General features: G+C 52.6%; 1 protein-coding gene, 1 long non-coding RNA gene and 1 other non-coding gene across 4 annotated transcripts; 2 read left to right on the forward strand and 1 right to left on the reverse strand.

Moving 5' to 3' along the window:
- Positions 1 to 3,115: 3,115 nt before the first annotated feature.
- LOC111756211 (small nucleolar RNA SNORA2/SNORA34 family) lies at positions 3,116 to 3,252 on the forward strand. Its single transcript, XR_002790687.1, has one exon. It is a non-coding gene; the product is annotated as a small nucleolar RNA SNORA2/SNORA34 family (small nucleolar RNA).
- An 846-nt stretch (positions 3,253 to 4,098) lies between these two features.
- LOC134475989 (uncharacterized) lies at positions 4,099 to 6,062 on the reverse strand. The gene is made up of 3 exons (XR_010047362.1): positions 5,365 to 6,062; positions 5,188 to 5,277; positions 4,099 to 4,722 (listed from the first exon to the last, which is right to left on the reverse strand). It is a non-coding gene; the product is annotated as an uncharacterized LOC134475989 (long non-coding RNA).
- Positions 6,063 to 6,154: 92 nt separating this feature from the next.
- Positions 6,155 to 24,593, forward strand: Znf335 (zinc finger protein 335). Of its 2 annotated transcripts, none has more exons than XM_005002799.4 (28): positions 6,155 to 6,332; positions 6,986 to 7,227; positions 8,558 to 8,798; positions 9,341 to 9,418; positions 9,642 to 9,947; positions 10,050 to 10,184; positions 10,443 to 10,589; positions 11,269 to 11,518; positions 11,608 to 11,785; positions 12,683 to 12,795; positions 13,779 to 13,797; positions 13,925 to 14,041; positions 14,122 to 14,198; positions 14,280 to 14,440; positions 15,112 to 15,344; positions 16,467 to 16,560; positions 16,647 to 16,741; positions 19,917 to 20,176; positions 21,386 to 21,497; positions 21,583 to 21,957; positions 22,785 to 22,927; positions 23,003 to 23,157; positions 23,290 to 23,393; positions 23,480 to 23,557; positions 23,695 to 23,778; positions 23,866 to 23,931; positions 24,012 to 24,093; positions 24,181 to 24,593. In XM_005002799.4, exons 2-28 carry the CDS (start codon positions 7,036 to 7,038, stop codon positions 24,306 to 24,308), a joined length of 4,023 nt encoding a protein of 1,340 aa, XP_005002856.2. In that variant the 5' UTR covers positions 6,155 to 6,332; positions 6,986 to 7,035; the 3' UTR covers positions 24,309 to 24,593. The 2 variants fall into 2 exon arrangements, with proteins under 2 accessions (XP_005002856.2, XP_013005821.2); XM_013150367.3 differs by having other exon boundaries at positions 24,184 to 24,593.
- The last annotated feature ends 451 nt before the right edge of the window (positions 24,594 to 25,044 follow it).

Genomic DNA, 25,044 nt, shown 5'->3' on the forward strand with positions numbered 1-25,044 from the left:
GCGTGCAGCACAGTTAACATCAGATGCCAGACTCAGGGCTAATGAGTTCTCAGTGGCCAAAGGCTTACTAGTACCAGCTTCTGGTCTGCACTCTTTCTACTGATTATGTCCTTCAACATCACAACTCCATGAAATGAATCCACTTATGTTCACCTCTACTCTACAGCAGAGGAAATGGAGGCAGACAGGCCAAGCACTGAAGGCGGTGGAGCCAAATTTGAACCCAAGAAAATGTACTCCAGGGGCTGTATTTTAATCACTGTATCTTCACAGAGACCGGGTGAAATACGTACCACCTCTGTTACATAGCTCGGGATACTAAGGCTCAGAGAAGTGAAATGACTTGCCTTAGGTCATACAACTAATTAGTACTTGTGCTCTGGCCTGGACTTGACCCAGTTCTGTCTCCCTGCATTGTCTCATGCAATACCATGACAACCCAGCAGGGTGGGTGACCTGTGTGACAAATGAGGACACTGAACTGAGATGGTTGAGTGACTTGCTCAAGGTCGCAGAGTAAGTTAAGTAGGGAGCTCTTGGTTGCGGGCAGAGCCCAAGGACATTCTGTTTAGGGCCCAGCACCTCCTCAGCACCTTCCTGCAGCTCCTGGCCGCCTCTTGTCTTTGTGATTGTTGCTCATCTTCCCAGGCAAACGAGTTTAGCATCACTTGCTTTCAGGCCAGCCTCGGCATAGCTGTCAAAGTCCTGGTTTTGAGCTGTCACTCAACTGGAGTCTGGCCTCAGCACTGATTCCCAGGGCTCAGCTCGGCCTGCAGGTGGAAGCTGGTAGAATGGGAAGAACAGGGGTTGGAGACAGACAACCCAGAGTTCAAATCCAGCTGTGCATCTTCATAATTACTTTTTTTTTTTTTTGTACTTGGGATTGAAATCATGACCTTGTACTTACCAGGCAGGTGTTTATGCCACTGAGCTAAATCCCCAGGCAGCTGTGCATCTTCATGTCTGTAACCTTGGGTGTTTCCCTACCTCCTGGAATTCTTTGTCACCTTTAAACTGGGCGTGAGGGCGCATTGCAATAAACTGTGTTTAGCACTTGGCACACGTCTCCTCCTGTGCAAGTGCTCACAGCCCAGAAGTCCCTGCCTTTGTTTCCAAAATGGCCCCTTAACCTGTATAGAATGTCTCAGGGACACAGTTGGGCTGGCATAGGACACACATTCTCTGTAGTACCTGGGGCAAAGCGACATATCAAAAAGCGCTGAGCTTATAGTCAAAATTATCAGTCATCCTTATTATAGGGATCTGTTATCTACCTTGGTCAGCAAAACTGTGCTAAGTGTTGGAGATACCACAGGAAACAGTGAAGCGACAAAAATCTCTTTTCCCACCAGGCGTGGTGGCACATGCCTACAATCTCAGCATTTGGGAAGCTGAGGCAGGAAGGTAGCCATGAGCTCAAGGCCAACCTGGACTACAAAGTACATTCAAGGCCTGGCTAAACTACAAAGTAATACCCTGCCTCAGCAGCAAACTAATCTAGTCCCTATCTACCCTCACTTTGTATGATCAGAAGAGATGTTTGCATTACATGTTGCCTAATGCCTAGTGTCAGGCATTACAATTATGTACAAACAGGCAAACAATATTTAGACTTCAGCTTGTTTTCTGAACACAAGTGTTCCGGTCCTAGGGTCTTTTGTGACCATCCTACCTTGCTCCATCTCTGAAAGATGTAGGACAAATTTAATTTATACCATAGGGGTCAATGTATGGGACTTATTATTTCCAGTGGTGATACAGTTTTAAATTATAAACAGGTTTTTCAAAACAGGTTTAGCAACCAGTGTTGGTGGCACACGCCTATAATCCCAGCACTCAGGAGGCTGATGCAGGAGGATTGCTGAGTTCAAGCCAGCCTGGGCTACAAAGTGAGTTCCAGGTCAGCCTGAACACATAGCAAAACTAAAAAATAGTTTTAGCTAAACCTATAGAAAGCAGTGGCCCAGAGAGAGAAGGTAGAGAAGAGCCAGAGAGAACCCACCTGCTTACCATGTATCTCAACTCTGCTGCCTTCCTGGGGGCAATGGAAGGAGCACTGATTCAGGAGTCAGAAAACTCAGGCTTCAATCCCAGCAGGGGTTACCATCAAGTGCATGACCCTGGACAAGTCACTTTGCTGCTCTTGAGCCTCAGTTTCCTCATTAGTGACATGAGAATACTAAGAGCACTAATACTAAGTATATCTGGTTGTTGTTATTGAAGCACACAAAAGCTGGGGGGGGGGGGCAGATGCCTGCAATTACAGCACCTGGGAGGCTGACTGGTGCAAGTTCAAGGCCACCTAGTTTACATAGTGAATTCAGAGTCTCCCTGAATTTACATAGGAAAGCTTACTCTCAAAAAACAAATAAAGCAGGAGGGTGTAGAGGCTCACACCTGTAATCCCAGCACTGAGGAGGCTGAGGCAAGAGGACTGGTGCAGGCTCACAAACTCCAGACCAGCCTCAGCTACAAAGTGAGTCCAAAGCCAGCCTGAACTGCATAGTGAGACCCTGTCTCAAAAAAAAACACAATAGAAAAAAACAAGCATACAGGCCAGGGGATTGCTGAGCTCAGTGGCTTAAGTGCCGGGTCCTCAGTTCACTTAGTATTTCATAAGTGTTCAGTCAAAATGTGCTGCATGGTTATTAACTACTATAAGAGATCTGGCCTGGACCCACTTTCTTATGGTGATCTTGAGTAAGTTGCTTCCTCTCAGGGATTCAGTTTCCTCCTCTGAAAACTGAGAAAGGCCAAGCGATACATGTCTGTATTCCCAGCACTGTGTGAAGCTGAGACAGAAGGACTGCAAATTTGAGTCCTGCGAGTGATTTAGGAAAAAAAAAAAAAAAAAAAAAAAAAAAATATATATATATATATATATATATATATATATATAATTTAGCTCAGTGGCATAATTGCCTGCCCTGCAAGCACACAGTAGTGAGTTTGACCCCCAGTACCAAAAACAAAACAAAAAAAAAAGAAAGATGGTGTCTCAAAAAAATAAAGTCTATAGAGTTAGCTCACATAAAGGCCTGATTTCAATCTCCATTCCTAAAGGGGTGGGAGGAGGCTATGGAATGCAAAACTATCCTTTAACAATCAAGTATTGCTGGCCCTGAATCAAGGCCAGCAGCTTCCTGACGCTGTTGGTTTGAAGCAGGAGCCTAAAGAGATGTCTTTCTATGGTCTGTTGACCATTTCAGAACTTGGGCAGTGAAATGGTCAATTCATTAGAAACAAACAGCTTGAAGCAACCCCTCCACCTGTGGTGAGCAGCTGTGATCGTGGCAGGCTGTGGCTGCCCAGGACAGCAGCCTCCAGTGTTTATGGGACCCATGCCATGCTGAGACCTGGAGCCCTGGGAAATCAAGTAAACCCCTGCTACCCCATGAGCAGCTGTGAGCGTGGAGGCTCCAGTGGCACAGGACAGGAGCTACTGGGGTTTACTGGGACTCGCGCCATGCTGGGACCCGGAGCACCAGAAAATCAAGCAACCCCTCCCTCCTTGCCTGTTTTGTGTCCGTGAATTTCAATATACATGAGGGTATGGACAGTTATTTTGAAGAGAACAAGAGACTCCACAACAGCCATTAGTGACTTCTCTACTGTCTAGTTTTAAGGACCTAAAACACCTTCCTCATTCAGTTCGGACCAGTTTTATACTATGTTGTTTTGTATGAATTCTCTGTATGCAAAGAGATGGACAACTATTTGGAAGAAAACAGACAATATGATAGACAGTGAAGATCTCAGGTCATCTAGCTTTGAAATTTACATCTCTTACATTGCTTTCTTATGTCCTGTTTTGTTCTGTTTTGTTGTGCTTGATTTTAACCCCTTTAAAATAAAAAAAATCAGGTATTGAAAAAAAAAATCATGGTGGCCATGCCTGTGATCCCAGCATTTGGGAGGCTGAGGCAAAATTGATGCAAGTTTGAGGCCACCCTGGGCTACACAGTGAGTCTGAGACCAGCCTGTACTATACAGTGAAACTCTGTCTTCAAAAAGAACAAAGAAAGAATATATATATATATATATATATATATATATATATCACATATCATATACAGGTACCAATGTCCTACGTTGAATATGATCATTACGTATACCTAAATTATACCAACAAACTTAATTTTATTTTTTATTTATTTTTTTAACAAACTTAATTTTAAAAAAGTATTTATTGTACATGAGAAATGGCACAGCAATCTAAAATTATGGAGTCTAGGGTCAGATTGCTTGGTTTTCAACCCCAGGTCCATTCTTTATTTAGGTACATTCCTTTACTGTTGTGTGCCTGATTCTTCAAATGTAAAATGAGGTCAACTACCTCACCTGGCAGTTGTGTTTAATAAATTCATGTACATTACGTGCTTACGACAGTGGCTGCCACGGAACATTTTTAAGTGTTAGGATTACTAAATATACTTCACACAGTACTGAATTCCATGTAGCTTTGGAATCAGACGCACATGGACTCAAATCCCTGCTCCACACTCTGGGCTGTATAACCCTGGACAAACCTCTGAGCCTCCCTTTCTCCCTCTCTATGAAGAAGATGGATAACAAGATGCAGCGAAGCACACACACACACTGCCTGGTGCACATCCTCTTTCCCCTGGGCTCCTCTCAGTGTCCACATTAGCATCTTTCTGACCCAGCACCCATTCCTTCACTGCTTCCAGAATTTTTTCCAATGATCAACTGGGAAGAACCCTGAAATAACAAATCAGAAAACACCTTGAGCTCAGGAAGTAATATGAAGTGGCCGTGAACTCCCCATGATTTGTCTGCCTCAGCCTCCAGTCTCCGGAGGACTGGAGTGGGATTACACGTATACACTACCACACCTGGTTTGGAATTGAAAGATTCTGCTAACGCTCTTTCCAAGGAACCATGAGATCTTGGCCATGCACTCTGTCTTTGGCCTTCGCCTTTGTTACCCTCTACATAACATTTTGCAATACTGTGATCTGGTGGCAAAGGCCATGGTTGGAGTTAGATCTCAATTGGCCCAGGGAAGTCTGCAGTGCGGCCACTCCCTCGGACTGTCTTCAGAGTGGTGATTTGGTCAGAGACCGGTGGTATCCTACAGGCCTGGCGTGGGGTAGAGTGGGGTGGAGTAAGGGACTGAGGAATGGGGTCCACATTGGAAAACTGCCTCCGGAGTGCAAAACCAACCTGCCACCAGGCCATTCACCACTGATGCAGGAATTCAGGGTTGCTTTGAAGGCCGGTCTGGCTGGGAGGGCAGAGGGTTCTTGCTGTTTCCTAGGAAAGGAAAAACTTATCTAGAAAAGGACCAAAGAAGCCCCTCAAACTCACTTGTACATGAAAATAACTCAGAGTACACTTTACCCTTTTCAATAGGTTTTCTCCAGAATTTTCTGAACTTCTTTTCCCCAGAGATTGAAATAGCTTATGTAACGTAGTTAGGCACAAAACCAGAGCTACTGTCTCCAACGTTCTTCCACCGTAAAATGATTTAAAAAAAAAAAAAGGCTTCAACAGATGACATTTGGCTCAGTCATGAGAGGGGTCATGTTTTTTTCTGAAGGCCTGCAGACTTTTAATTACACCACTATCTACAGTGAGTACAAGACAAAGGTGGATGTCTTGACCTGCAGCCTATTAATATAACAAATATATGTAAGCTCACCCAGAGCGGGCATTAACTCCGCTCCAATTCCCCGACTCTCACATGGTTTTGAACCAGCCTTTCTAGTGTTCAAGCCTGTTTTCTCATTTGTACAAGAATTACATGACCCACACCGCTAGGAAACATCAAACCTAAGAGAGGAGGATTCGATCCGGCTCGAAGAGAGCGTCCAAGAATCCGTTAAAAAGCCAGGAAAAATATTTGACAATATTTTTCCTCCTTCGCCAAGAGTTTAACCTTCCGCAACCTGAGGTTTTTCTCAGCGGCCACTCGAGGGGCGTGGCCAGACTGTCAGAAGCCACGCCCCTGGAGAATGGAGCCGGACTTTGCCGCGCCCCACCCTGCGGCCCGAGAAGGCACCTGTAGTGACGTCATAACTACTTCCTATGTAGCCATCCGCCAAGAAAGAAAGTAGTCCCCAAACCCCGGCGGGTCCCATTATCTATATTAGGTAACATATAGAATTGTAGGATTGATCCTGACAGGATTATGATTTTGAAGTCTCGAAGAGCCCTTCCGGAGCACTAGAAATCTTTCTTTCCCTGGGGAGGCGGAGGAAGTAGTTCCGGACTACAGTAGGCCGATAGGTCCCTCCGCAGCGGGGAAAAGAGGATGGCGACCTCGTCGATGCCGGAGTCAGAGAGAAACGCGGCAAAGAAAGCCTCAGGTAAGCATCGGATAGAATCAGGTTGCCGCCCTGCACGGTGCCATGGAGTAGAGCCCCAGTGCGGGGGTACCCGGCGGCGACGTCCCAGGCCGGCGGGGCTGTCCGAAAAGGGCCCCGGGGTCCCAGGCCCTTTAGTCGCTCTCGCACTTGCCTGAGCGGAAACACGGCGCCACCACAAGATGGCGTCGGGCCTGGAGCGCAGGCAGCGCCGGGGACAGCCCCGAGTCACCAGGCCCCGAGACCGTCGCAGTCAGCCCCCTCCGCAGGGGAGCAGGGGAGGGGGGAGCGAACCGGTGACCGGGGAATTGGGGGGGCGCCTGTGGGCTGTACCACTGTCCCTTCACCTGGGGGTACTCAGGGGCCGAAAGGCTGAACCACTGTGCCCAGAGGGGGTCCACAGCACGAACTACGCAAGGCAGACCCGAAAAGGGTCAAGATTATCCGCCAGCGACCACCCCATCAGGGAAGCCCTTAGTCTGGGAAGCAGGGCTCTCTACCTCTTCCGGGAGCTCCTCTCAGTGCACGAGGAAGTCCCTCCCTATCGAAGACTCAGTCTTTGCATCTGCAAAATGGGCTCAAGGGTGCAGCTGGGTGAGCTTTGGTTGTCAGGGAAGTGGGCCACATGTTCCAGGCCTGATCACCTCTTCTCACAGAGTGAAAGCTGCAGACCCTGCACCTTGCTGCCAGGCGTTCCTCCGAGCCGATGGAGGAGAACGAGGTAGAAAGCAGTAGCGACGCAGCCCCTCGGTCTGAGGAGCCTACTGAGAGTGGCCTGAGTGTGGGCACCTCGGAAGCTGTGTCAGCCGACAGCAGCGACGCTGCGACCGCCCCAGTTCCGGTGGAGGCCGATGTCTCTGGAGTGGTGCAAAGCTCAGACCGTGGCAGCCACTCTCTGGTATGGACTGGGCTGGATGGTGCGGGTGGAGATTGGGACCCCGGGCACGGTGCCTTGCAGCCAAGGGGAAGCAGCCAGCAAGGCTTGCTTCTAGCTAATATTTGTTATTTCTGAGCCAGGAACCAGGCCAAACCCCTGACAAGGATTTCTCAGTTAAGCTGCATACCTTGTAAGGCACCTACCACTTTTTCCCACATCATACAGGAAAGGAAACCAAGGCGCGTTGTGCTGACCAGCAGAATTCAAATCTAGATTTGGTCTGATCCACTACACTGCCCATGTCCTGAGGATTTGAAAGGCAGTGTCTTGTTTCAAGTCTCAGTCCTGTCTGGAATTTACTAAAAGTCCCCCTTGAGCCTTAGTCTTCATGTCTGTAAATTGGGCAGGCAGGCCTGCTTCCATGGGTGCTGGGCTCTGAGCCCCCACTTGACATTCACTTGCACACCATCCATTGCTTCCTGGCCTGGCTGCTTTGTGGGTCTGCAGTCTTGGTCAGGCTCCTCATCTGAAAAGAGGAATGACAAATATACTTGCCTCTAGAATTTTTGTGAGAGTTAAATGGTTTAATTGTATGCAAAGCAAATAAGACTGGCCAGCACACTGTAAGCATTGAATTTTGTTGTTTGCAAGATAATAATGGTATTCAGAATGTCACTTGGTAGGAGTATAAAGCTATACTTTGGGGCCCAGAGGTTTTCTGAAGTCAGCATAGTGGTACTACTATGTCCTACTATGTGACTTTGGGGATACAACAGGGACAAGACAGGTGTGGTCCAGGGTGTTGGGGAGAGCGTCATCTGCATACAGGATGTTACGGTACAGGATGCATCCTACAGGCTTCCGGTGTGAGGAGGCCTCCCTGGGCTGAGGAATTGGGCCCACAGTACAAACCAACCAGCTGTCCAGTGCCTGACCAGGGATGGGGAACACGAACAGCAGCAGTGCTGGAGTGGAAGAAGTCCTAATTTGGCCTTGGGGTCAGGGTGGGCCTCCTAGGAGAGATAGAGCTACATAGCGGTGAGAAGGCTGAGGATGAGTTGGATCAGAAGGAATGAGTTTGGCCCAAACCCAATGAAAATAGCTTTCTCTGGCTATGGTGCCGGGTGTGTAGAGTGCTCTTTCCTTATTCCAGGGCAGCCCCTGATCACAGCCAAGGGCCCTGGGGCCTTTTCTGGTGGACTGTGACTGGCATGTTTTCCCCACTGGCCCTAAGTGGCTGAGAGTGTGGGTGGCTTGGCTTAGCATGTCCTTCAGGTGGAGATCTCTGTCTGGAGAGCCCTGCTCCACCCCAGCCCTGCTCCTGAGCTGTGGCGCGTTTCCTGCCCCTCAGGAGGAAGTATCGGAGAGCGGTTCCAGCACAGACACTCTGCCTCATGGCTACCTCCCGGATTCATCTTCTGTGTCTGGTGGACCGACGGCAGGGGTCCCCGGAGGCCCCCCAGCACTGGTGCACTCCAGTGCTCTCCCGGACCCTAACATGCTGGTGTCTGACTGCGCGGCTTCCTCTTCGGACCTGGGCTCAGCCATCGACAAGATCATCGAGTCCACCATTGGGCCCGACCTCATCCAGAGTGAGTTGGGAGACGGAGGCAGGGTCGTCCCCAGGAGTTGCCTGCTGTGTGAATGCAGGCTCACTACCTTCTAATGCTAAACATGTGAGACAATAGAACCCGTCTCGCTGTGGAAAATGACAGTTCAATGATACAGTGCAATAAAGTTCTTAGCATAGCACCTGTCCATTAGACCACGCAGTCAGTGGTAGAAACAGTTAAACACAAGGATCCTTATCATTATCTGTTGTTAGATGTGCACAGAGACCCAAGCACTTCCCAAGCACTAGAGCAGTCTTAGAAAGCAACCTAAGAGACCAGGGGCTGGCTAATGAGTTTAAGGAAGTTTAGGGGAGGAGGAGGATTCCCAGGCCTCCTGGTGAAAGGTGAGGCATCTGGGTTAGCCAGGGTATCCTGGTGATGGGGCTGTGGGGCACGGGTGCTGGGGGGTGTCCAGGGCTCAGGGGCGAAGCTGGTCTCCACTTGCCAAGTGAAGCCCTCGTGTGAGGACCCACAGTGGAAGCCTCCTCCTGGGGGGTGACCCTCCTCCTGCCTGTGCCCAGGTTGTATCACCGTGACTAGTGCTGAAGACAGCGGAGCTGAGACCACCCAATACCTGATCCTGCAGGGCCCAGACGATGGTAAGAACACCATGCGGGACCCATGAGCCCTACAGTGGGCAGAGAGTGAGAGGACAGGTTCTGCCGCAAGCTCCCTGTGTGGTCTGGCAGGTTACTGTCCGCTGCCCTGGGCCTCAGTTTCCCTGCTTGGCAGAGTGGCAGGAACTTTGGTTCTGAGAGCCCCGTACCTCGTGGCTAATCCTGCCTTCTGCTTAACCTCCCCAATCCTTTCACCTGTCCCCAGGTGCCCCCATGACATCTCCAATGTCCAGTTCCACCCTGGGCCACAGCCTAGCAGCCATCGAGGCCCTGGCTGATGGTCCCACATCTACGTCCACGTGCCTAGAGCCACCTGAGGAGGCACAGGGTGGGCCCGGCGCCCTGGCACAGCCGCCCCCAGCCTCTGGCACCGAGGACCTGGACCTGCAGAGCCTGGAAGCCATGATGGAGGTGGTGGTGGTGCAGCAGTTCAAGTGCAAAATGTGCCAGTACCGGAGCAGCACCAAGGCCACGCTGCTGCGGCACATGCGGGAGCGGCACTTCCGCCCCGGTTCGTGGGCGGCAGCCCCTCTAGGCCGGGATGGCCCGGGTGGGGTGGGATGGGGCGCTGGAGCCAGACCTGGCAAGCATGTTTACCCCCGCTCCCGCCCAGCCACAGCAGCAGGAGCTAACAAGAAAGAACGGCAGCGGAAGTGGGACCCAGCAGCCAAGACCCGGGAGGAAGAAGGGCCAGAAGAGGAGGAGGAGGATGACATCGTGGATGCTGGTGCCATTGACGACCTGGAGGGTGAGTCACCGTGGTTCCTAGGCCGCCCTCCTTGGTCTCACTGAGCTGCTGGCGCACATGGAGACGGACCCCTAGCACCAGGGAGCCACCATATCCAGGGTGGAAGGAAGCACACTCCCAGGCAGGGAGGGGCCTCTGTGGCAGGCTCCGAAAAGCAGGCAGAAATGAGGGAGTGGCCTCTTCCCAGAGCTGGGTGAGAGAGAAGTCAGCACTGGAAGGGCATGGCCAGCCACTGTTCTTCTTTCCCTGTCCCCACAGAGGACAGTGACTACAATCCTGCCGAGGATGAGCCCCGAGGCCGGCAGCTGCGGGTCCAGCGTCCCACCCCCAGTACCCCAAGGCCACGAAGGAGACCTGGCCGGCCCCGGAAAGTGCCTCGCCTGGAGACCTCAGACCTCCCGGATGGTAAGACGTCATAAGAGGGCCCCATGTGGGCAGGGCAAGGGGTGACCTTCCTCCCTGCATCTCTGAGGACTAAGGGGACCATGCGGAACACCAGTCTCAGCCAGCCCAGCTGCAGGCCGCCTCATGAGGGAGCCTTCTGGAGAACCCTTGACGGGCAGAGCAGAGCAGTCATGAGTGTGAGCACCAAGTGTGCAGCACACACATGGTGTAGCCTGGAGTGCACCCCTTTGTCTCTTGGATGTCCAGTTCCTTATAACAAGTGGTGGCTAGGCGCACTGGTACATGCCTGTAATGCCAGTTACTTCGGAGGCTGAGGCAGGAGCATTGAAGATTCAAGGGCAGCCTGAGCAACTTAGCACAAGGTCCCATCTCAGAATAAAAAGGGCTGGGGAAGTAGCTCAGTGGTACAGCACCTGAGTTCAGGCCTCAGTGCCGTACCAAAAACCAGGAACACAAAAAGGGGCACCGTGGCTCTCAGTGTGCAAGCGCAGAGCGGCTGTGAGTCTGTAGTCTTTTTCAGAAGAACTGCGCTGAGTTGTATGTATGGAAAAGCACATGTGTCCCGCACGGGGCAGTCTGTGCTCACAAGCACCCAGCCAAGAGATAGGCTGTCACCACCGCTATACAGGAAGGCCCATATCTGTGCTGGTTTGATTTATGACCTGCTGGTCCATCCCAGGTGTGGAAGAGCCTCTGGTGAGTTCTCAGAGTGGAGAGAGCCCCACAGAGCCACAAGATCCCGAGGCTTCCAGCTCCTCGGGCCCAGGATGCCTGGTAGCCCTGGGCAGAGCCAACAAGGCACCCATGGAGTCCAGCGTGAGTCAGTCAGACTCAGAGAACACGGCACCCTCCTGTCAAGAAGAGCCCGATGCCCCACCCCGCCGCCGGGGCCGACCCTCCAGGCGATTCCTGGGCAAGAAATACCGCAAGTACAGGAGCAGCAGTGAGGGTTGGCAGGCAGGGGCGTGGGCCTCTCAGAGCCCCAGCCCAGCCGCTCTCTCCCCGCACCTCCTGGCAGGTACTATTACAAGTCACCCAAGCCACTGCTGAGGCCCTATCTGTGCCGCATCTGTGGCTCCCGCTTCCTGTCCCACGAGGACCTGCGCTTCCATGTCAATTCCCATGAGGCTGGTGACCCCCAGCTCTTCAAGTGCCTACAGTGTAGCTACCGCTCCCGCCGCTGGTCCTCGCTCAAGGTACAGCACCAGGACCCAGGAGGGCGGGGTGGGTGGGCGGAGGAGGCTGGTTACCCAAGCACCCTGGCCGACCCCGCTGGCCAAGGAGAATTCGTGGCTCTTCCAGCTGTGCTCAGATGTGGAGGGTCTGCAGGGAGCTTGAGGGATCCACAGTTGAACCCCATGTTTGAGGGTGCAGTTCATCTTGTGCACATCACAGATTCTACTTGTTTGGCTCCACTGACTGACTGGCCATGAGGGCTTCGCCAAAGCTTTCCAGCAGGTGGCAGTATGTCTCAAGGAAAGGCTGCCTTTTCCTCCTCCCGAAGGTGCCAAGCCGGCCTGTAGCATCCTTGCTTGTGCATCCAGTATTCAGATAATTTCATCCTCACGTGGCCAGTGAGGTGGTAGGGTCCGTAGTACCATTTTACTGACCCAGAAAGATGGGCTTGGCCCAGCAGACAAGTGCTCTGCCACTTGCTGGCTGTCAGGGAGGGGTACTTGAGGCACTGCTGAGCGCAGCCGTGTGCTTTCTTCGTGTTTGCTTCCTCCTGCACGGATGGGACTCCTGACCTGGAAGTTGTTCTCCGGGCTGTGCTGGGGGTGAAGGGGGTGAAGGGTTAGGGCTGGTGCGTCCCAGAGCACAGTGGGATCAGTGTGGGCTGATGAGCCACCCTGCCTAAGTACAGCACACGCTCTTCCATCGTGAGGCTCCTTCACTCTCACCTCAGTTTCCTTTTTTAAATAATGAGCCAGCACAAGCACAGCATAAAGAGGGTGCTCTCACCAAGGACAGTCCCCAGTCTTCACTGGCCCCTTGCGGCAGGGTCAGATGTTTGTGCTCTCAATCTGAGGCGCAGGCAGGTCGGGTGCAGGAGGAAAGGCTGAGCCCCAGCCCACTCCCTGCCTCTCTGCCAGGAGCACATGTTCAACCACGTGGGCAGCAAACCCTACAAATGTGACGAATGCAGCTACACCAGTGTCTACCGGAAGGACGTCATTCGCCACGCTGCTGTGCACAGCCGGGACCGGTCAGCGGGTGTGGGGCAGGCTGGGGGGTGGGACAGGGTGGAGGCCCAGGCCCACCATGGCTCCCACTTACTGAGCACCTGCTCTGAGCCATTTGCAGCATGATATAGACAGGAGTGGGAAGAAAAGTTGATTCATCCCCAGTCATCTGGCCCAGAACACGGTGGGGCAGGTCTTGAGGTCCCTGTCCGGTCTCTTCCTTGCTGTGGTGGACACAGGATAGCTCTTGAGGGGACTGTGTATCCACAGGGGTTCCATTAATGATCTGAAGGTTCTGTGCCCTCTGAATCCATGCTCCTCTCTCCAAGAGCAGACTTCAGACTGGGCAAAGCCAATTGATGTCCTTAGCACCCCAGTGGTCACTCACTGAGTCTGTTAGGTCTGCAGGTCCATGTGAGCAGAGGTTGGATACAGAGATCAACATTGTTGGATTCTGGAACTCCAGCAGTAACTGGCAAAGGCCAGTTTTCTAAGACACTGAAGATTTTCTCAAGGAAGGGAGGGAAGGAAGGAAGTCGGTCCATCCGTCAGTCCAAGCATGGGGTTGCACACCTGTAATCCCAGCACTCTGGAGACAGGCAAGGAGGGTCACAAATCTGAGAGCAGCCTGGACAAGTCAGTGAGACACTATCTCAGAAGAAAAAAGAAAAGAAAGGGGGTTTTGTGAGCTGGGGCTACACATCTGATCCTTGGGAGTTCTCTTTCCTTCGGGCCTGTTTGGAACCTTAATATGAAATCTTTTCTGTGCCGGAGAGAGATAGAGAGACAGAATGAGTGAACCCTTTTCCCAGAGTGGCCAAGTGCAGGATGTACTTACAGGTCACTTATCAGTGTTGTCCAGGGACTTGTTTTGGGGAAACACTGGTGCAGAAAAAGGGGGTTAGGTGGGGAATGGGTGCTTGAGGCTTAGTGTCTGGTGGACGTGACAGGGTCCTGGGTGGGTTTGGGGAAGCCATGATTTAACTCCCAGGCCTTACTTTCCCAGGAAGAAGAGGCCAGATCCGGTGAGTGTGGGGCCCTGACTTGGGAAGGGAGCCTGCTGGGAGCTGCGGACAGGTAGGGACAGGAGATAAGGTCTCGCTCGCCCTCCTCCCTTCTTTTTTCCTCTGGCCTCCTCTTGGATCTTCCCAGACCCCAAAGCTGAGTTCTTTCCCCTGCCCTGTGTGTGGCCGCGTGTACCCCATGCAGAAGAGACTGACGCAGCACATGAAAACTCACAGCACTGAGAAGCCCCACATGTGTGACAAGGTAGGTATGCTGAGAGCTGGGCTGGGGTGGGCTGAGGCCCTCTTGGGCAACCCCATCTGACTGCACCCCATGTGTCACAGTGCGGGAAGTCCTTTAAGAAGCGCTACACCTTCAAAATGCATCTGCTCACACACATCCAGGCTGTTGCCAACCGCAGGTACGTCCCTGTGCCCTCAGAGGCGCCCGGGGATGGGCACGTTCCACCCCGACCACTGAACTTGCTTCTGGCTGCCTCCAGGTTCAAGTGCGAGTTCTGTGAGTTTGTTTGTGAGGACAAGAAGGCACTGCTGAATCACCAGCTGTCCCACGTCAGTGACAAGCCCTTCAAATGCAGCTTTTGTCCCTACCGTACCTTCCGAGAGGACTTCCTGCTGTCCCATGTGGCCGTCAAGCACACAGGTCAGGTGGACAACACTCCAGCAACCCCTACCCCAGCCCTCAACTCTCCCTGCCCCCCATCAGAGGCTCAGCTCTCAGCCTCTGTCCCCCTTGGCAGCTCCAGCCCCAGGAACAAACAACCCTCCAGCACCCCCTACCCTGAACTCCAGCTTGGGCCGCAGCTCCGCTAGTCTCTGGACAGTGCTGGGCCAGCGTCTTGTCTCCTCTGAACTGGCTTTAGTTGTGAAATGGGGAAATCCAGTGTCTGCCCTGTGGTTATTACAGAAGTCACTTCCATACGCTCCCAAGCTGAATGTGTTGGGCATCAGAGCCAGGGCTCAGTGTCACCTAGGCCCCTTTGTGCAAAGCGGAATAGCCATATGCCTGGCACAGGAGGTGGTTCCTTCCCCCTTGGTGCCAGCCTTCAGTAGGCAAGCTTGGGGAGAATGGAGAAAGGGAGCCAGCGCTCTCCTTAGCCTCAGGGACCGATGATTCAAGTGTAGTCAGGTGACCCTGAAGGAAGGCTGTGGGTGCTGAGAGTAGCCCCCGATCCTTTTCTGTCCCACCTACCAGAGTGGGCAGTGGTGCGTGTTTGCCCAAGAATGGAAATGCCTCAGTGGAGAGGGGTGGGGCTCAGGAAGGCTTCCTGGAGGGGGCGGTGGATGTAAACACTTTCCCATACTGGCCTGCAGGGGCGAAGCCCTTTGCCTGTGAGTACTGCCACTTCAGCACCAGGCACAAGAAGAATCTCCGCCTGCACGTCCGGTGCCGACATGCAAGCAGCTTTGAAGAATGGGGGAGGCGCCACCCTGAGGAGCCCCCTTCCCGCCGCCGTCCCTTCTTCTCTCTGCAACAAATCGAGGAGCTAAAGCAGCAGCATAGTGCGGCCCCCGCACCACCCCCCACCTCCCCAGGACCTCCTGAGGTAGGTCTCGCCGGAAGTGGACCGAGGGGACAAGGTGACCATCTCCTAACCCTTGGGTCCTCTTTGTTCATTGGGATGCAGCAAAATGGTCCCTGCCTCTAGACTGTGGTAAAGACCAACCGAGTCACAGATAATGCCAGCCTTAAACTTGGGGTTAGGGAGACTTCAGCACTGCTATAGAAGCGGAAGGCAGAAATACTCATGGCTGAATTGTAATAACAGGTTATTATTCTCTTCTATAAAACAAGTCCAGCCCAGAGGTGATGTGGCAGTTCCAGGGTCAGCAGAGGCCAGGCTCTGTCAGTATTTTGCCCATCATCAGAGGTGTGTAGCTTCCGTCTGTGTAGCTGTGGCACACTGCAGTGTATATGCAGCAGCAGAGCTCCCAGCCGCACTCTCCTAGGCAGGCAGAATCAAAGGATGCCCACGGTCTGCCCATCCGGCTTCCTCACGCACTGCACCAGAAGAATCTTGCTTAGCTATGTGGCACAGTTGATCCAACTGGGAAATACAGTCCTGTAGCTGGGAAATCAGAGTGCTGTTAGGGAGAAAGAGGCTGGGTAGGCAGCCAGCTTTCTCTGCCAGGTGAGCTCGTGGAGGAGCCCTGGACAGGTGGTCGACACGGAGCACTGGTAAAGCCCAGGCTCTGGAGTCAGCCAGACACTCAGGTTCAGGTGCAAGCCCTCGCTAGGCCGCTTCACCGTTTGGGCCCATTGGGCTCCCTTGTGGCACTGAGCTGGTAAATACCTTGAAAAGTGAAGCAGGTATGGTGGTGCACACCTGTCATCCCAGCACTCAGGAGACTGAAGCAGCAGGATTGCACGCTCAAGCTAGCCTGGGCAACTTGGTAAGGCCCTATCTCAAAATAAATAAGAAACGGATTGGTTACATATACCAAAACTGTACCAATATTAATTAAAAAAAAATAGGAAATGGACTGGGCATGTCACTCAGCATGAAGGCCCTGGGTTCAGTCCCTAGTACTGCAACAAAAAAGGCTTGGTAAGTGGCCATGCAGAGGAAGCAGGCTGAAAGGTGGCAAATGCTGCCATGGCAGAGGTGCCTGGTAAGTGCCCTTAAACTGGGCCACCTCGTCAGGCTTGGCCCTGTCCCTGCCTACAGCTCCCTCCAGAGGCTGCACCTTTCCAGTCACCCGAGACCCCCCCACTGCTCTGTCCTGACACCCTGGGCGGTGCCACCATCATCTACCAGCAAGGTGAGCGCTGAGGAAAGGTGGAAGATCGGGCTGTGGGGCTGGGTGCCCTCTTCCAGCCCCTTCTCAGCCCCCGCCCCACCCCTCAGGAGCCGAGGAGTCCACTGCGATGGCTACACAGACAGCCTTGGACCTGCTGCTGAACATGAGCGCTCAGCGGGAGCTGGGGGGCACAGCCCTGCAGGTGAGCCGCCAGGGCCTCCTCCCCGGCCTGGTCACCTTGTGTGTGCGTCTCTGCTGGGTGCAGGGGCTGGAGGAAGGCAGAGAGTCAAACCTGCCCCACCCTCAGGAAGCCCTAGTTGGTAGGGGGACAAATGCACTGCAGCCAGGTGGGGGCACTTAGAAGGGGACTGACAGCGAGGCCAGGGAGGGCCAGGCGGGCCAGGCAGGTAAGGAACTTGCACTTCTCTCTCCAGTTATCAGCAAGCTCTATAGTGCATGCTGCTGCCCCAGCTTTTAAGCCCCATTCTGTGATTTTCCTCCTACTCTGTGGCCGCCCTGCTCCTGTTCCTGTGCCCCCATGATCTGAACAATCTTCTCACTAACCAAGATGTCTGCAGCCTGCAGACTCCAGTCCTTTATATTACCCAGACCTACTTAGTGGTCCGTGGTCTTGGTCCAGGCACCTCAGGCCCCGCACATGCTGCAGCTGGCTATCTTTACCTCTTCCCCCTCTACCCAGCCACCTGGATCACCTGTATCTGCTCCCTGCCCATCTCATGTATGCAGCCTGTCTGCGAGGAAGAAAGTGCCCCAGCACTGCCTGTGTCCCCAGCCACTTGAAAAGACAGAGCATGTGTTTCAGATGATAAACCCAAGAACTTAGAGCTATAATGTGCTGCCGAGCCAGGCTGGGGACAGGCACCTGACGGAGGGAGACTGGCATTGGACCTGGAAATTGTCACAGAATGTGGTTCATGCTTTGTGGGAGTATAGAAGTTTTTTTACACTCTTTGTTAAATGTCAGTCTTTATTTTTGCCTTTGATATTGTTCTTAGAACCATCTGTCCAGCTTTTACTCCAAAATGATATAAGCATTCATTTGTATTTTTTCCTTGGGGTTTTACTTTTTTACACTTAAATTTTTACTTCACCTGAAACTTACTTTTGGTGTATGCAAAAAGGTAGGGGTCTAACTCCTTTTTTTTCCAAAAGTACTTCAGGACAGTATAGTGTATAATGTTATCTTTTTTTTTCCCTTTTTGGTATCAAGGATCAAACTCATGACCTCCCACTTGCCAGGCAGGTGCTTGTGCTACTGAGCTAAACTCGAAGCCCCCTATGTAATCTTATCTTAACCATGGTTCCAAATGGCCCCTTATCATACACTAGATTCCCACATGTGTAGCATCTGTGTCTGGACTTTGCTGTTCTCTCCAGTTGATTTGTCTGCTGCTGTCATGCCAGTTTCATGGTTTTCTTTTGTTTTCTGATTATGAAAGCAGAAGATGCCAACAAATGAAATGAAGCTAAGCAAGCCCCAAAGCTGGACATGGTGGCACAAGCCTGATATCCCAGCACTCTGCAAGTTCAAGTCTAGCTTGGGCAACTTAGTGACTTCGTAAGACCCTGTCTTAAAATGAATTTCTCCCCCTTTGGTCTTTTGAGACAAGGTTTTGCTATGCAGTTCAGACTGGCCTTATGCTCACTTTGTAACCCAGGCTGGTCTTGAACTTGCAGTGATCCTCCTGCCTCAGCCTGCCAATTGCTGGAATTAAAGGCATGTACCCCCTACCTGGCTTCAAAATAAAATTTTAAAGGGCTGGGACTGTAGCTCAGTACAAAGGCCGTGGGTTCAATTCTCAGTACTACCAATAAATAAATAGTTAATTAAAACACAAAGAATAAATGGGAGGAGGGAAATAGAAAAGAGAAGGAAAGAATGTTCACTACAGATGGTGAAAGCCCTTAACGTATCTGCCTTCCCCTCAGATAACACGTTACAAGACAGGAAGATTTCTTCTGATTTTGTCCATGCACACAGTAATACTTACACCTCCGTCCTTTAAAGAAATGGGAGCACTGTCTTCATATGCCAGCCTGGTCTTGCTCTGTATCAAACTCATGGTCCCTCGACCTCAGCTTCCTGAGTGCTAGGGTTGCAGGCTTACACCACCATGCCTGGCTGGCATCTCTTTTTCTATTCAGATGTTAATCTTCTTGTTGCTTTGTGATAACTGTGTGTGTGAAGGGAGTCCACCTTCTATCTCAGAGTGTTAAATTTCCCCCTCTAACATTTACTGACATCATTTTATATTTGGTGTGGGTTTTATCTTTTTCTGTCTTGATTACAAAAATCTCCCCACACCAAGATTATAAAATATTTATTTACATTTTCTTTTTGTTTATTTGATACCAGGGATCAAACTCATGACTTCATGCTTGCCAGGCAGGTGCTTAAACCACTGAGTTAAATCCCTAGGCCTCTTTTAATATATTGAGTTTTATTACATTTCAGTCTTTAATCCACTTTAAGCTGGGCATTGTGGCGCACACTTGTAATCCCAGCACTTGTGAGGCTGAGGTAGGAGGATTGCCGTGAGTTCAAGGTCAGCCTGAACCACACAGTGAAACCTGCCTCAAAAAGGCGGGGGGGGCTGGAGATTTAGCTCAGCGGCATAAGCGCCTGCCTTGCAAGCAGGCAGTCGTGAGTTCGATCCCTGGTACCGATAAAAAGGAAAAAGACAAAAAAAAAAAAAAAGAGAGAGAAAAAAAGCAAATTTTAGAGTAAGATGTGAACTAGAGCCCTACCTTTAATCCTTGTTTCTTAAGTGGTTTGCCACTGGATTACCCCTGGCTTTCTTAGTGGTACATTTTCTCTGTTTGGGGCTGTCCTGGGCATTGTGGGATAATTTAGCACCATCTCTGGCTCCTGCCCCACTACATGCCTGTTGTAACAACCAGATAGGTCTCCAGATTTTGTCAAATACTCCCTAGCGTGTAGAATCACTGCTCCATTCTGTGTGTGTGTGTGTGTGTGTGTGTGTGTGTGTGTGTTTACTAGGTATTGGACCCTTCACACTGTACTGCATCTCTAGCCCTCCCCAGCATATGTGTTTTGTTTTCAAATTTTGAGCAGAGTCTTAAGTTCCCCACTGAGACTCAAGCTCGTGATCCTTCTGCCTCAGCCTCCCAAGTGCTGGGATTACAAGGATGCACCACTGCACCCAGTTTCACTGCCTTACACTTGTCAGTTTCCGGTTACTGAGTAGAATTTGGAAAGCAAGAGTGTATTTTAGAAAGAATTGGGTTGCACCAGTGAGTGGTGAGCTTCAGGCCACTGAGATGGGAGAGGAGCCAGGCTTGAACATCAGCCCCTGTACCAGACCCTGCCCATCTGCCCATCTGTGCCGTTGCAGGTAGCTGTGGTGAAATCAGAGGACATGGAAGCAGAGCTGGCGCCCTCTGGTGGGCAGCCCTCCCTCGAAGACACCACTCCACAGGTGGTAACCCTCCATGTGGCAGAGCCAGGGGACACTGTGGCAACCGAGAGCCAGCTAGGTCCCCCTGACCTACAGCAGATCACCTTGGCACCTGGTGCATTTGGTGGAGCTGGCTACAGCGTCATCACAGCACCCCCAATGGAGGAGGGCACATCAGCGCCTGGCACCCCTTACAGGTGAGACATGTCTGTACAAGTTTTCATACGTGCAGTGCAGTGAGATTTGGGCCCTATCTGCTCAGGCCTGGGAACAAGAGGAAGGGCGACTAGGCATAGGGAGATCTGTCCTTCTGAGGTCTGGAGCTACTATTCTCTGGCCACTTGAATGATCCAGGAACTTGATACTCCTGATCCGTCCTAACCCACACCCATGAGATCCTTTTCCCTTCTTTCACAAAGGAGGAAACACATCAGGTCAAGTAACTGGTCTAAGCTTACTTAAGAGGTCAGATATGCAGGAGGTGAGGCTTTGAAGCCTGGTCCCTTCAGTACCCAAGCCTGTGTACTCTTGGTTTTCAAGGGTACTAGGTGCTCTTTGATTCTGACATTTGGAGCATTTAAGGCCTGGTCCCTGCACTTGGCTTCCTACAAGAAACAAGTTTGGGACAGAACTGTTCATTGCTCACTGAACTCTGAAGCTGTCGGAGGGAGCCCTGAGTCTAAGCACTGGGGCTTGGGGTTGTAGTGTGGAGCCCTGGACTGGTACTGAGGCAGGCAGTCCTCAGGAGCTGCCCTCTGTGCCCAGACAACACCTAATTGACCCTGCCATCATAGGACCAGGCTCATGGTGGCAGAACCAGCATTTGCTCTTGGTGGCTTGGCCTTCTCTTCCTGTCCCACTTGGCCATACTGGGGCTGGACTCCTTGGGCCTTTGCCTTGCTACCCCCTCCCATCAAGTGGATGGGCCACTGTTTTTTGGGCAAGACAGTGTACTGGGGCACTCGGTAAATATCTATGGAAGACACAGCAGAGGTTCAGGGCAAGTTCTCTGAGTCTGCCACAGTGGTGGTTAACCTCAGAGGATCCCTATTGCTTGGGGTTTTTTTAGTTTTTTTGTTTGTTTTGCTTTGTTTTATTTTGTCTTTTTCCTTTTTATCGGTATCGGGGATTGAACTGACGACTGCCTGCTTGCAAGGCAGGCACTTACGGCGCTGAGCTAAATCCCCAGCCCGTTTTTTAGTTTTGTTTTCATTTATTTTTGAGACTGAGGCTTGCTGCACATTCCAGACTAATCTTGAACTCATGGTGATCCTCCAGCCTTGGCCTCTCAAGTGCCAGGATTATCTGGTGTGCCCCACCATCCCCAGCTGAGACCCACTGCTTGGGAGCAGGGTTCCTGTAGCCTTCTATCTTCTTCCTTTCCCATCCTTTCTGTGTGTCCTCAGTGAGGAGCCCCCAGGGGAGGCAGCCCAGGCTGTGGTTGTGAGTGACACCCTTAAAGAAGCTGGCACCCACTACATCATGGCAGCAGACGGAACCCAGCTGCACCACATCGAGGTAGTTTTGGGGTGGCCAACACCTACTCCATCTCCCCCCACACCTGCCCCACACCAGCACCTCATACTGCTTGGTCTCTCTACAGTTGACTGCAGATGGCTCCATCTCCTTTCCCAGTCCGGATTCCCTGACCTCTGGAGCCAAGTGGCCCTTATTGCAGTGTGGGGGACTGCCCAGAGATGGCCCTGAGCCCCCATCTCCAGCCAAGACCCACAGGGCGGGAGACCCCCCAAGCTCTGCCTCCCCACCTCCTGCAGCCAGCAAAACCCTTGGCCTGGTAATGCCACCTTCCCCGCCATCTGCAGCCACTGCAGCATCCAAGAAGTTTTCCTGCAAGATCTGTGCCGAGGCCTTCCCTGGCCGAGCAGAGATGGAAAGTCACAAACGGGCCCATGCTGGGCCTAGTGCCTTCAAGTGCCCTGACTGCCCCTTCAGTGCCTGCCAGTGGCCGGAGGTCCGGGTAGGTGCTACCCCTGCCGTGCCTCTGCTGTCAGGCATCCAGCCGCCCATTTGTGTACAGCCCTTTATTGAGCAGCCTGCTCCTTCCAGACAAGGGCCTCCGCTCCTCTCCAGGATCGGAGGTGACTCAGTCCTCAGGAGGCTCAGCCTGGGCAGGTGGCCTGTCAGACATAAATGTAAATTTGACTAATGCCAGACAGTGTCCCCAGGGTGAAGGAAGTGTACAGAGCAGAACACAGACACAGAAAACAAATCATTGCACTTGGGGTGCTGAGACACCAGAGGATGGGATGGATGGGATCTGGGTTTGCAAATGCAAGGTGCTGAGGGTTGATAACATGAGCAATGGGGAGGACACTCTAGAACACGAGGGCACAGGGGTTCAGGCCAGTGAGCAGAGTGTGGCGAGACGTGGGCCACCTCTGGGTCCATCCCTGGGGCTCCCTCCATTTGTCTGAGTTTCTAGATCTGACCATATATTATGTCCTCAGAGCTCGGGGAGGGAACCCAGATGGGAAGACTGAGGCCCAATTAGGACTAAGCTGAGGGTGTCAGAGGTTGCCTCATCCAGCACCTGTAAGTTATGTATGGGTATGGGGGGTTCTGAGAGCCGGGACACTTCACAGGTGACTAGTGGCAGAAGCTGTGGCTTGGCACTCTCAGGCTACAGTGGCAGCTGTTTTGCTCAGCTGATGAGCACACAGGGTTTTAGGTTTTCTGGGTCTGTGTCACCTGGCTCCCCAACCAGATGGCTGTAGGGATCTAAGATTTGTTGCCATCCGCGCTGCCCCGTGCCAGCCCCTCCTGCCCTTCCTGTCCCTTCTGCAGGCCCACATGGCGCAGCACTCGAGCCTGCGGCCTCACCAGTGCAGCCAGTGCAGTTTCGCCTCCAAGAACAAGAAGGACTTGCGGCGGCACATGCTGACCCACACCAATGAGAAGCCTTTCTCATGCCACCTCTGTGGGCAGCGGTAAGCCAGCAGCTGGGCAGGGGCTGCCAGGCATGCCTGGTGGAGCCATCCTGAGCTTCCTTCCTTCCTCCTCAGTTTCAACCGCAACGGGCACCTCAAGTTTCACATCCAGCGGCTGCATAGCCCTGATGGAAGGAAAGCGGGGACCCCTACAGCCCGGGCCCCGGCCCAGACGTCCACTCAGACCATCATCTTAAACAGTGACGAGGAGACACTGGCCACACTGCACAGTGAGCTGCCACAGGGGCCACAGGGTGGGCACCAGGGGCAATCAGAGACTTGAGCCACTGCCCCAGAAGGCACTGTGGGGCATTCCAGGTTTTGTAGGAACCCCAAGTGAGCAATGTCCCTTCTCTGCCTAGCTGCCCTCCAGTCCAGTCATGGGGTCCTGGGCCCAGAGCGGCTGCAGCAGGCACTGGGCCAGGAACATATCATTGTGGCCCAGGAACAGACAGTGACCAATCAGGTAAAAACCAGGGTTGGGGCCCTGACCACAAGTCATAGCAGGATGGGTAGATGGAGCTGAGGCTAGAGCTGGCCTGTCTCTGGCAGGAAGAAGCCACTTATATCCAAGAGATCACCACAGCAGACGGCCAGACGGTACAGCACCTGGTGACCTCTGACAACCAGGTGAGCTGCTGTTTAGCCTTGCCCTCCTGCCCAGGGCCCACCCTGGGGAGGAACAGTACTGCCCTTCTCACGGTCCTTGCTGTACAGCCATTGTAGGTGGGCATCCCGTCTTCTATCCTCCTCCCACCACCCTTTAGGTACAGTACATCATCTCTCAAGATGGTGTCCAGCACCTGCTGCCCCAGGAATATGTCGTGGTCCCTGATGGCCATCACATTCAGGTAGGCCAGGCCTGGGATAAGCTGGGGTTTGGAGAGGAGGGCAGCACCACCACCTTCAGGGGTCATGGACCGGATTCTTCTGTCTAGGTACAGGAGGGCCAGATTACACACATCCAGTATGAACAAGGAGCCCCATTTCTGCAGGAGTCCCAGGTAGGCACGCGGGGACTACGAAGAGCTGGAGCACTACATGGCTCCTCCAGGGCCACTTCTCATCAGCTTCTCCCCTCCAGATCCAGTATGTACCTGTGTCCCCAGGCCAGCAGCTTGTCACTCAGGCTCAGCTTGAGGCCGCAGCGCACTCTGCTGTCACAGGTATGAAGCCAAATCTAGATCCCAGGAGTGGGGGTCAGGCCTAGATCTTAGGGCCTCAGGCTTACCATGCTTTCTCCTCCCTGGCAGCAGTGGCTGATGCTGCCATGGCCCAGGCCCAGGGCTTGTTTGGCACAGAAGAGGCAGTGCCTGAACACATTCAGCAGCTGCAGCACCAAGGCATCGAGTACGACGTCATCACCCTGACTGAAGACTGAGCCCAAAGCCCTAATGCAGATCATGGACACCGGGCCAGCTCTCCTGAGGGTCGGGGGGGCTTATCTCCCTCTCCCACTAAGATTCTCCAGATATTGGGCAGCCGGCTTCCTGTCACTACAAAGGAGACAGTTCTGTGCTGTTGGGTCTGGGGACAGCCAAGGGCCCCAGCTAAGACATGCTGGGCGCCCCAGCCTGCAGGCAGGCTTTGAGAGAGAAATTTATTTTTGTTTGGATGGACCCACTGGCCCCTTAAGTCTCAATAAAGGGACCAGAGTCCAGCCCTGGCCAGCTTGCTTTGTCCACTTGGTAACAGTGTGAACTACACAAGGACAAAGTAAGCAGAAGGTACACTCCTCCGCAGCCCAACGCAGCCTGGCTCTGCAGTGCAACTGGCCCTGCCTCTACAGTGGTCCCACTCAGGGCAGTGCCTTGTACAGAGGCCTCACCTTAGGACAGCTGATCTGGGGAATGTCCTGCCAAGCACCTCTAGACCCTGCTTCTTCCCCAGGACTTCATACCAAAGGTTCTGAGTAAGTCCTGCACCCTGAGCTCTATAGTGGCTCTGAGGCTGTCTGCTCAAAAGGTTGGCTCCACGCCCAGCAAGAATCTGGCTTTCAGCCTGGGCACAGGGCACAATTTCTGGTCCTCATCTCCAGACGTACCTGGGCTGGCCCAGCTATAGAAGCCTAGAGCTAAATGGTACAGGCCCTGGTCTCCTCCAGTCTGCCGAGTACG

Source organism: Cavia porcellus, unplaced genomic scaffold (assembly GCF_034190915.1).
Source record: "Cavia porcellus strain 051 isolate PalLab524CR breed Dunkin Hartley unplaced genomic scaffold, mCavPor4.1 scaffold_5, whole genome shotgun sequence".
NCBI classification, from domain to species: Eukaryota; Metazoa; Chordata; class Mammalia; order Rodentia; family Caviidae; genus Cavia; species Cavia porcellus.

Coding starts and splice junctions, on each gene's coding strand:
- Znf335 (XM_005002799.4), top strand. CDS start 7,036: ATGGAGGAGAACGAGGTAGAAAGCAGTAGCGACGCAGCCCCTCGGTCT. Junction 10,185..10,442: donor TGCCATTGACGACCTGGAGG/GTGAGTCACCGT, acceptor CTGTCCCCACAG/AGGACAGTGACTACAATCCT. Junction 23,394..23,479: donor AACAGACAGTGACCAATCAG/GTAAAAACCAGG, acceptor TGTCTCTGGCAG/GAAGAAGCCACTTATATCCA.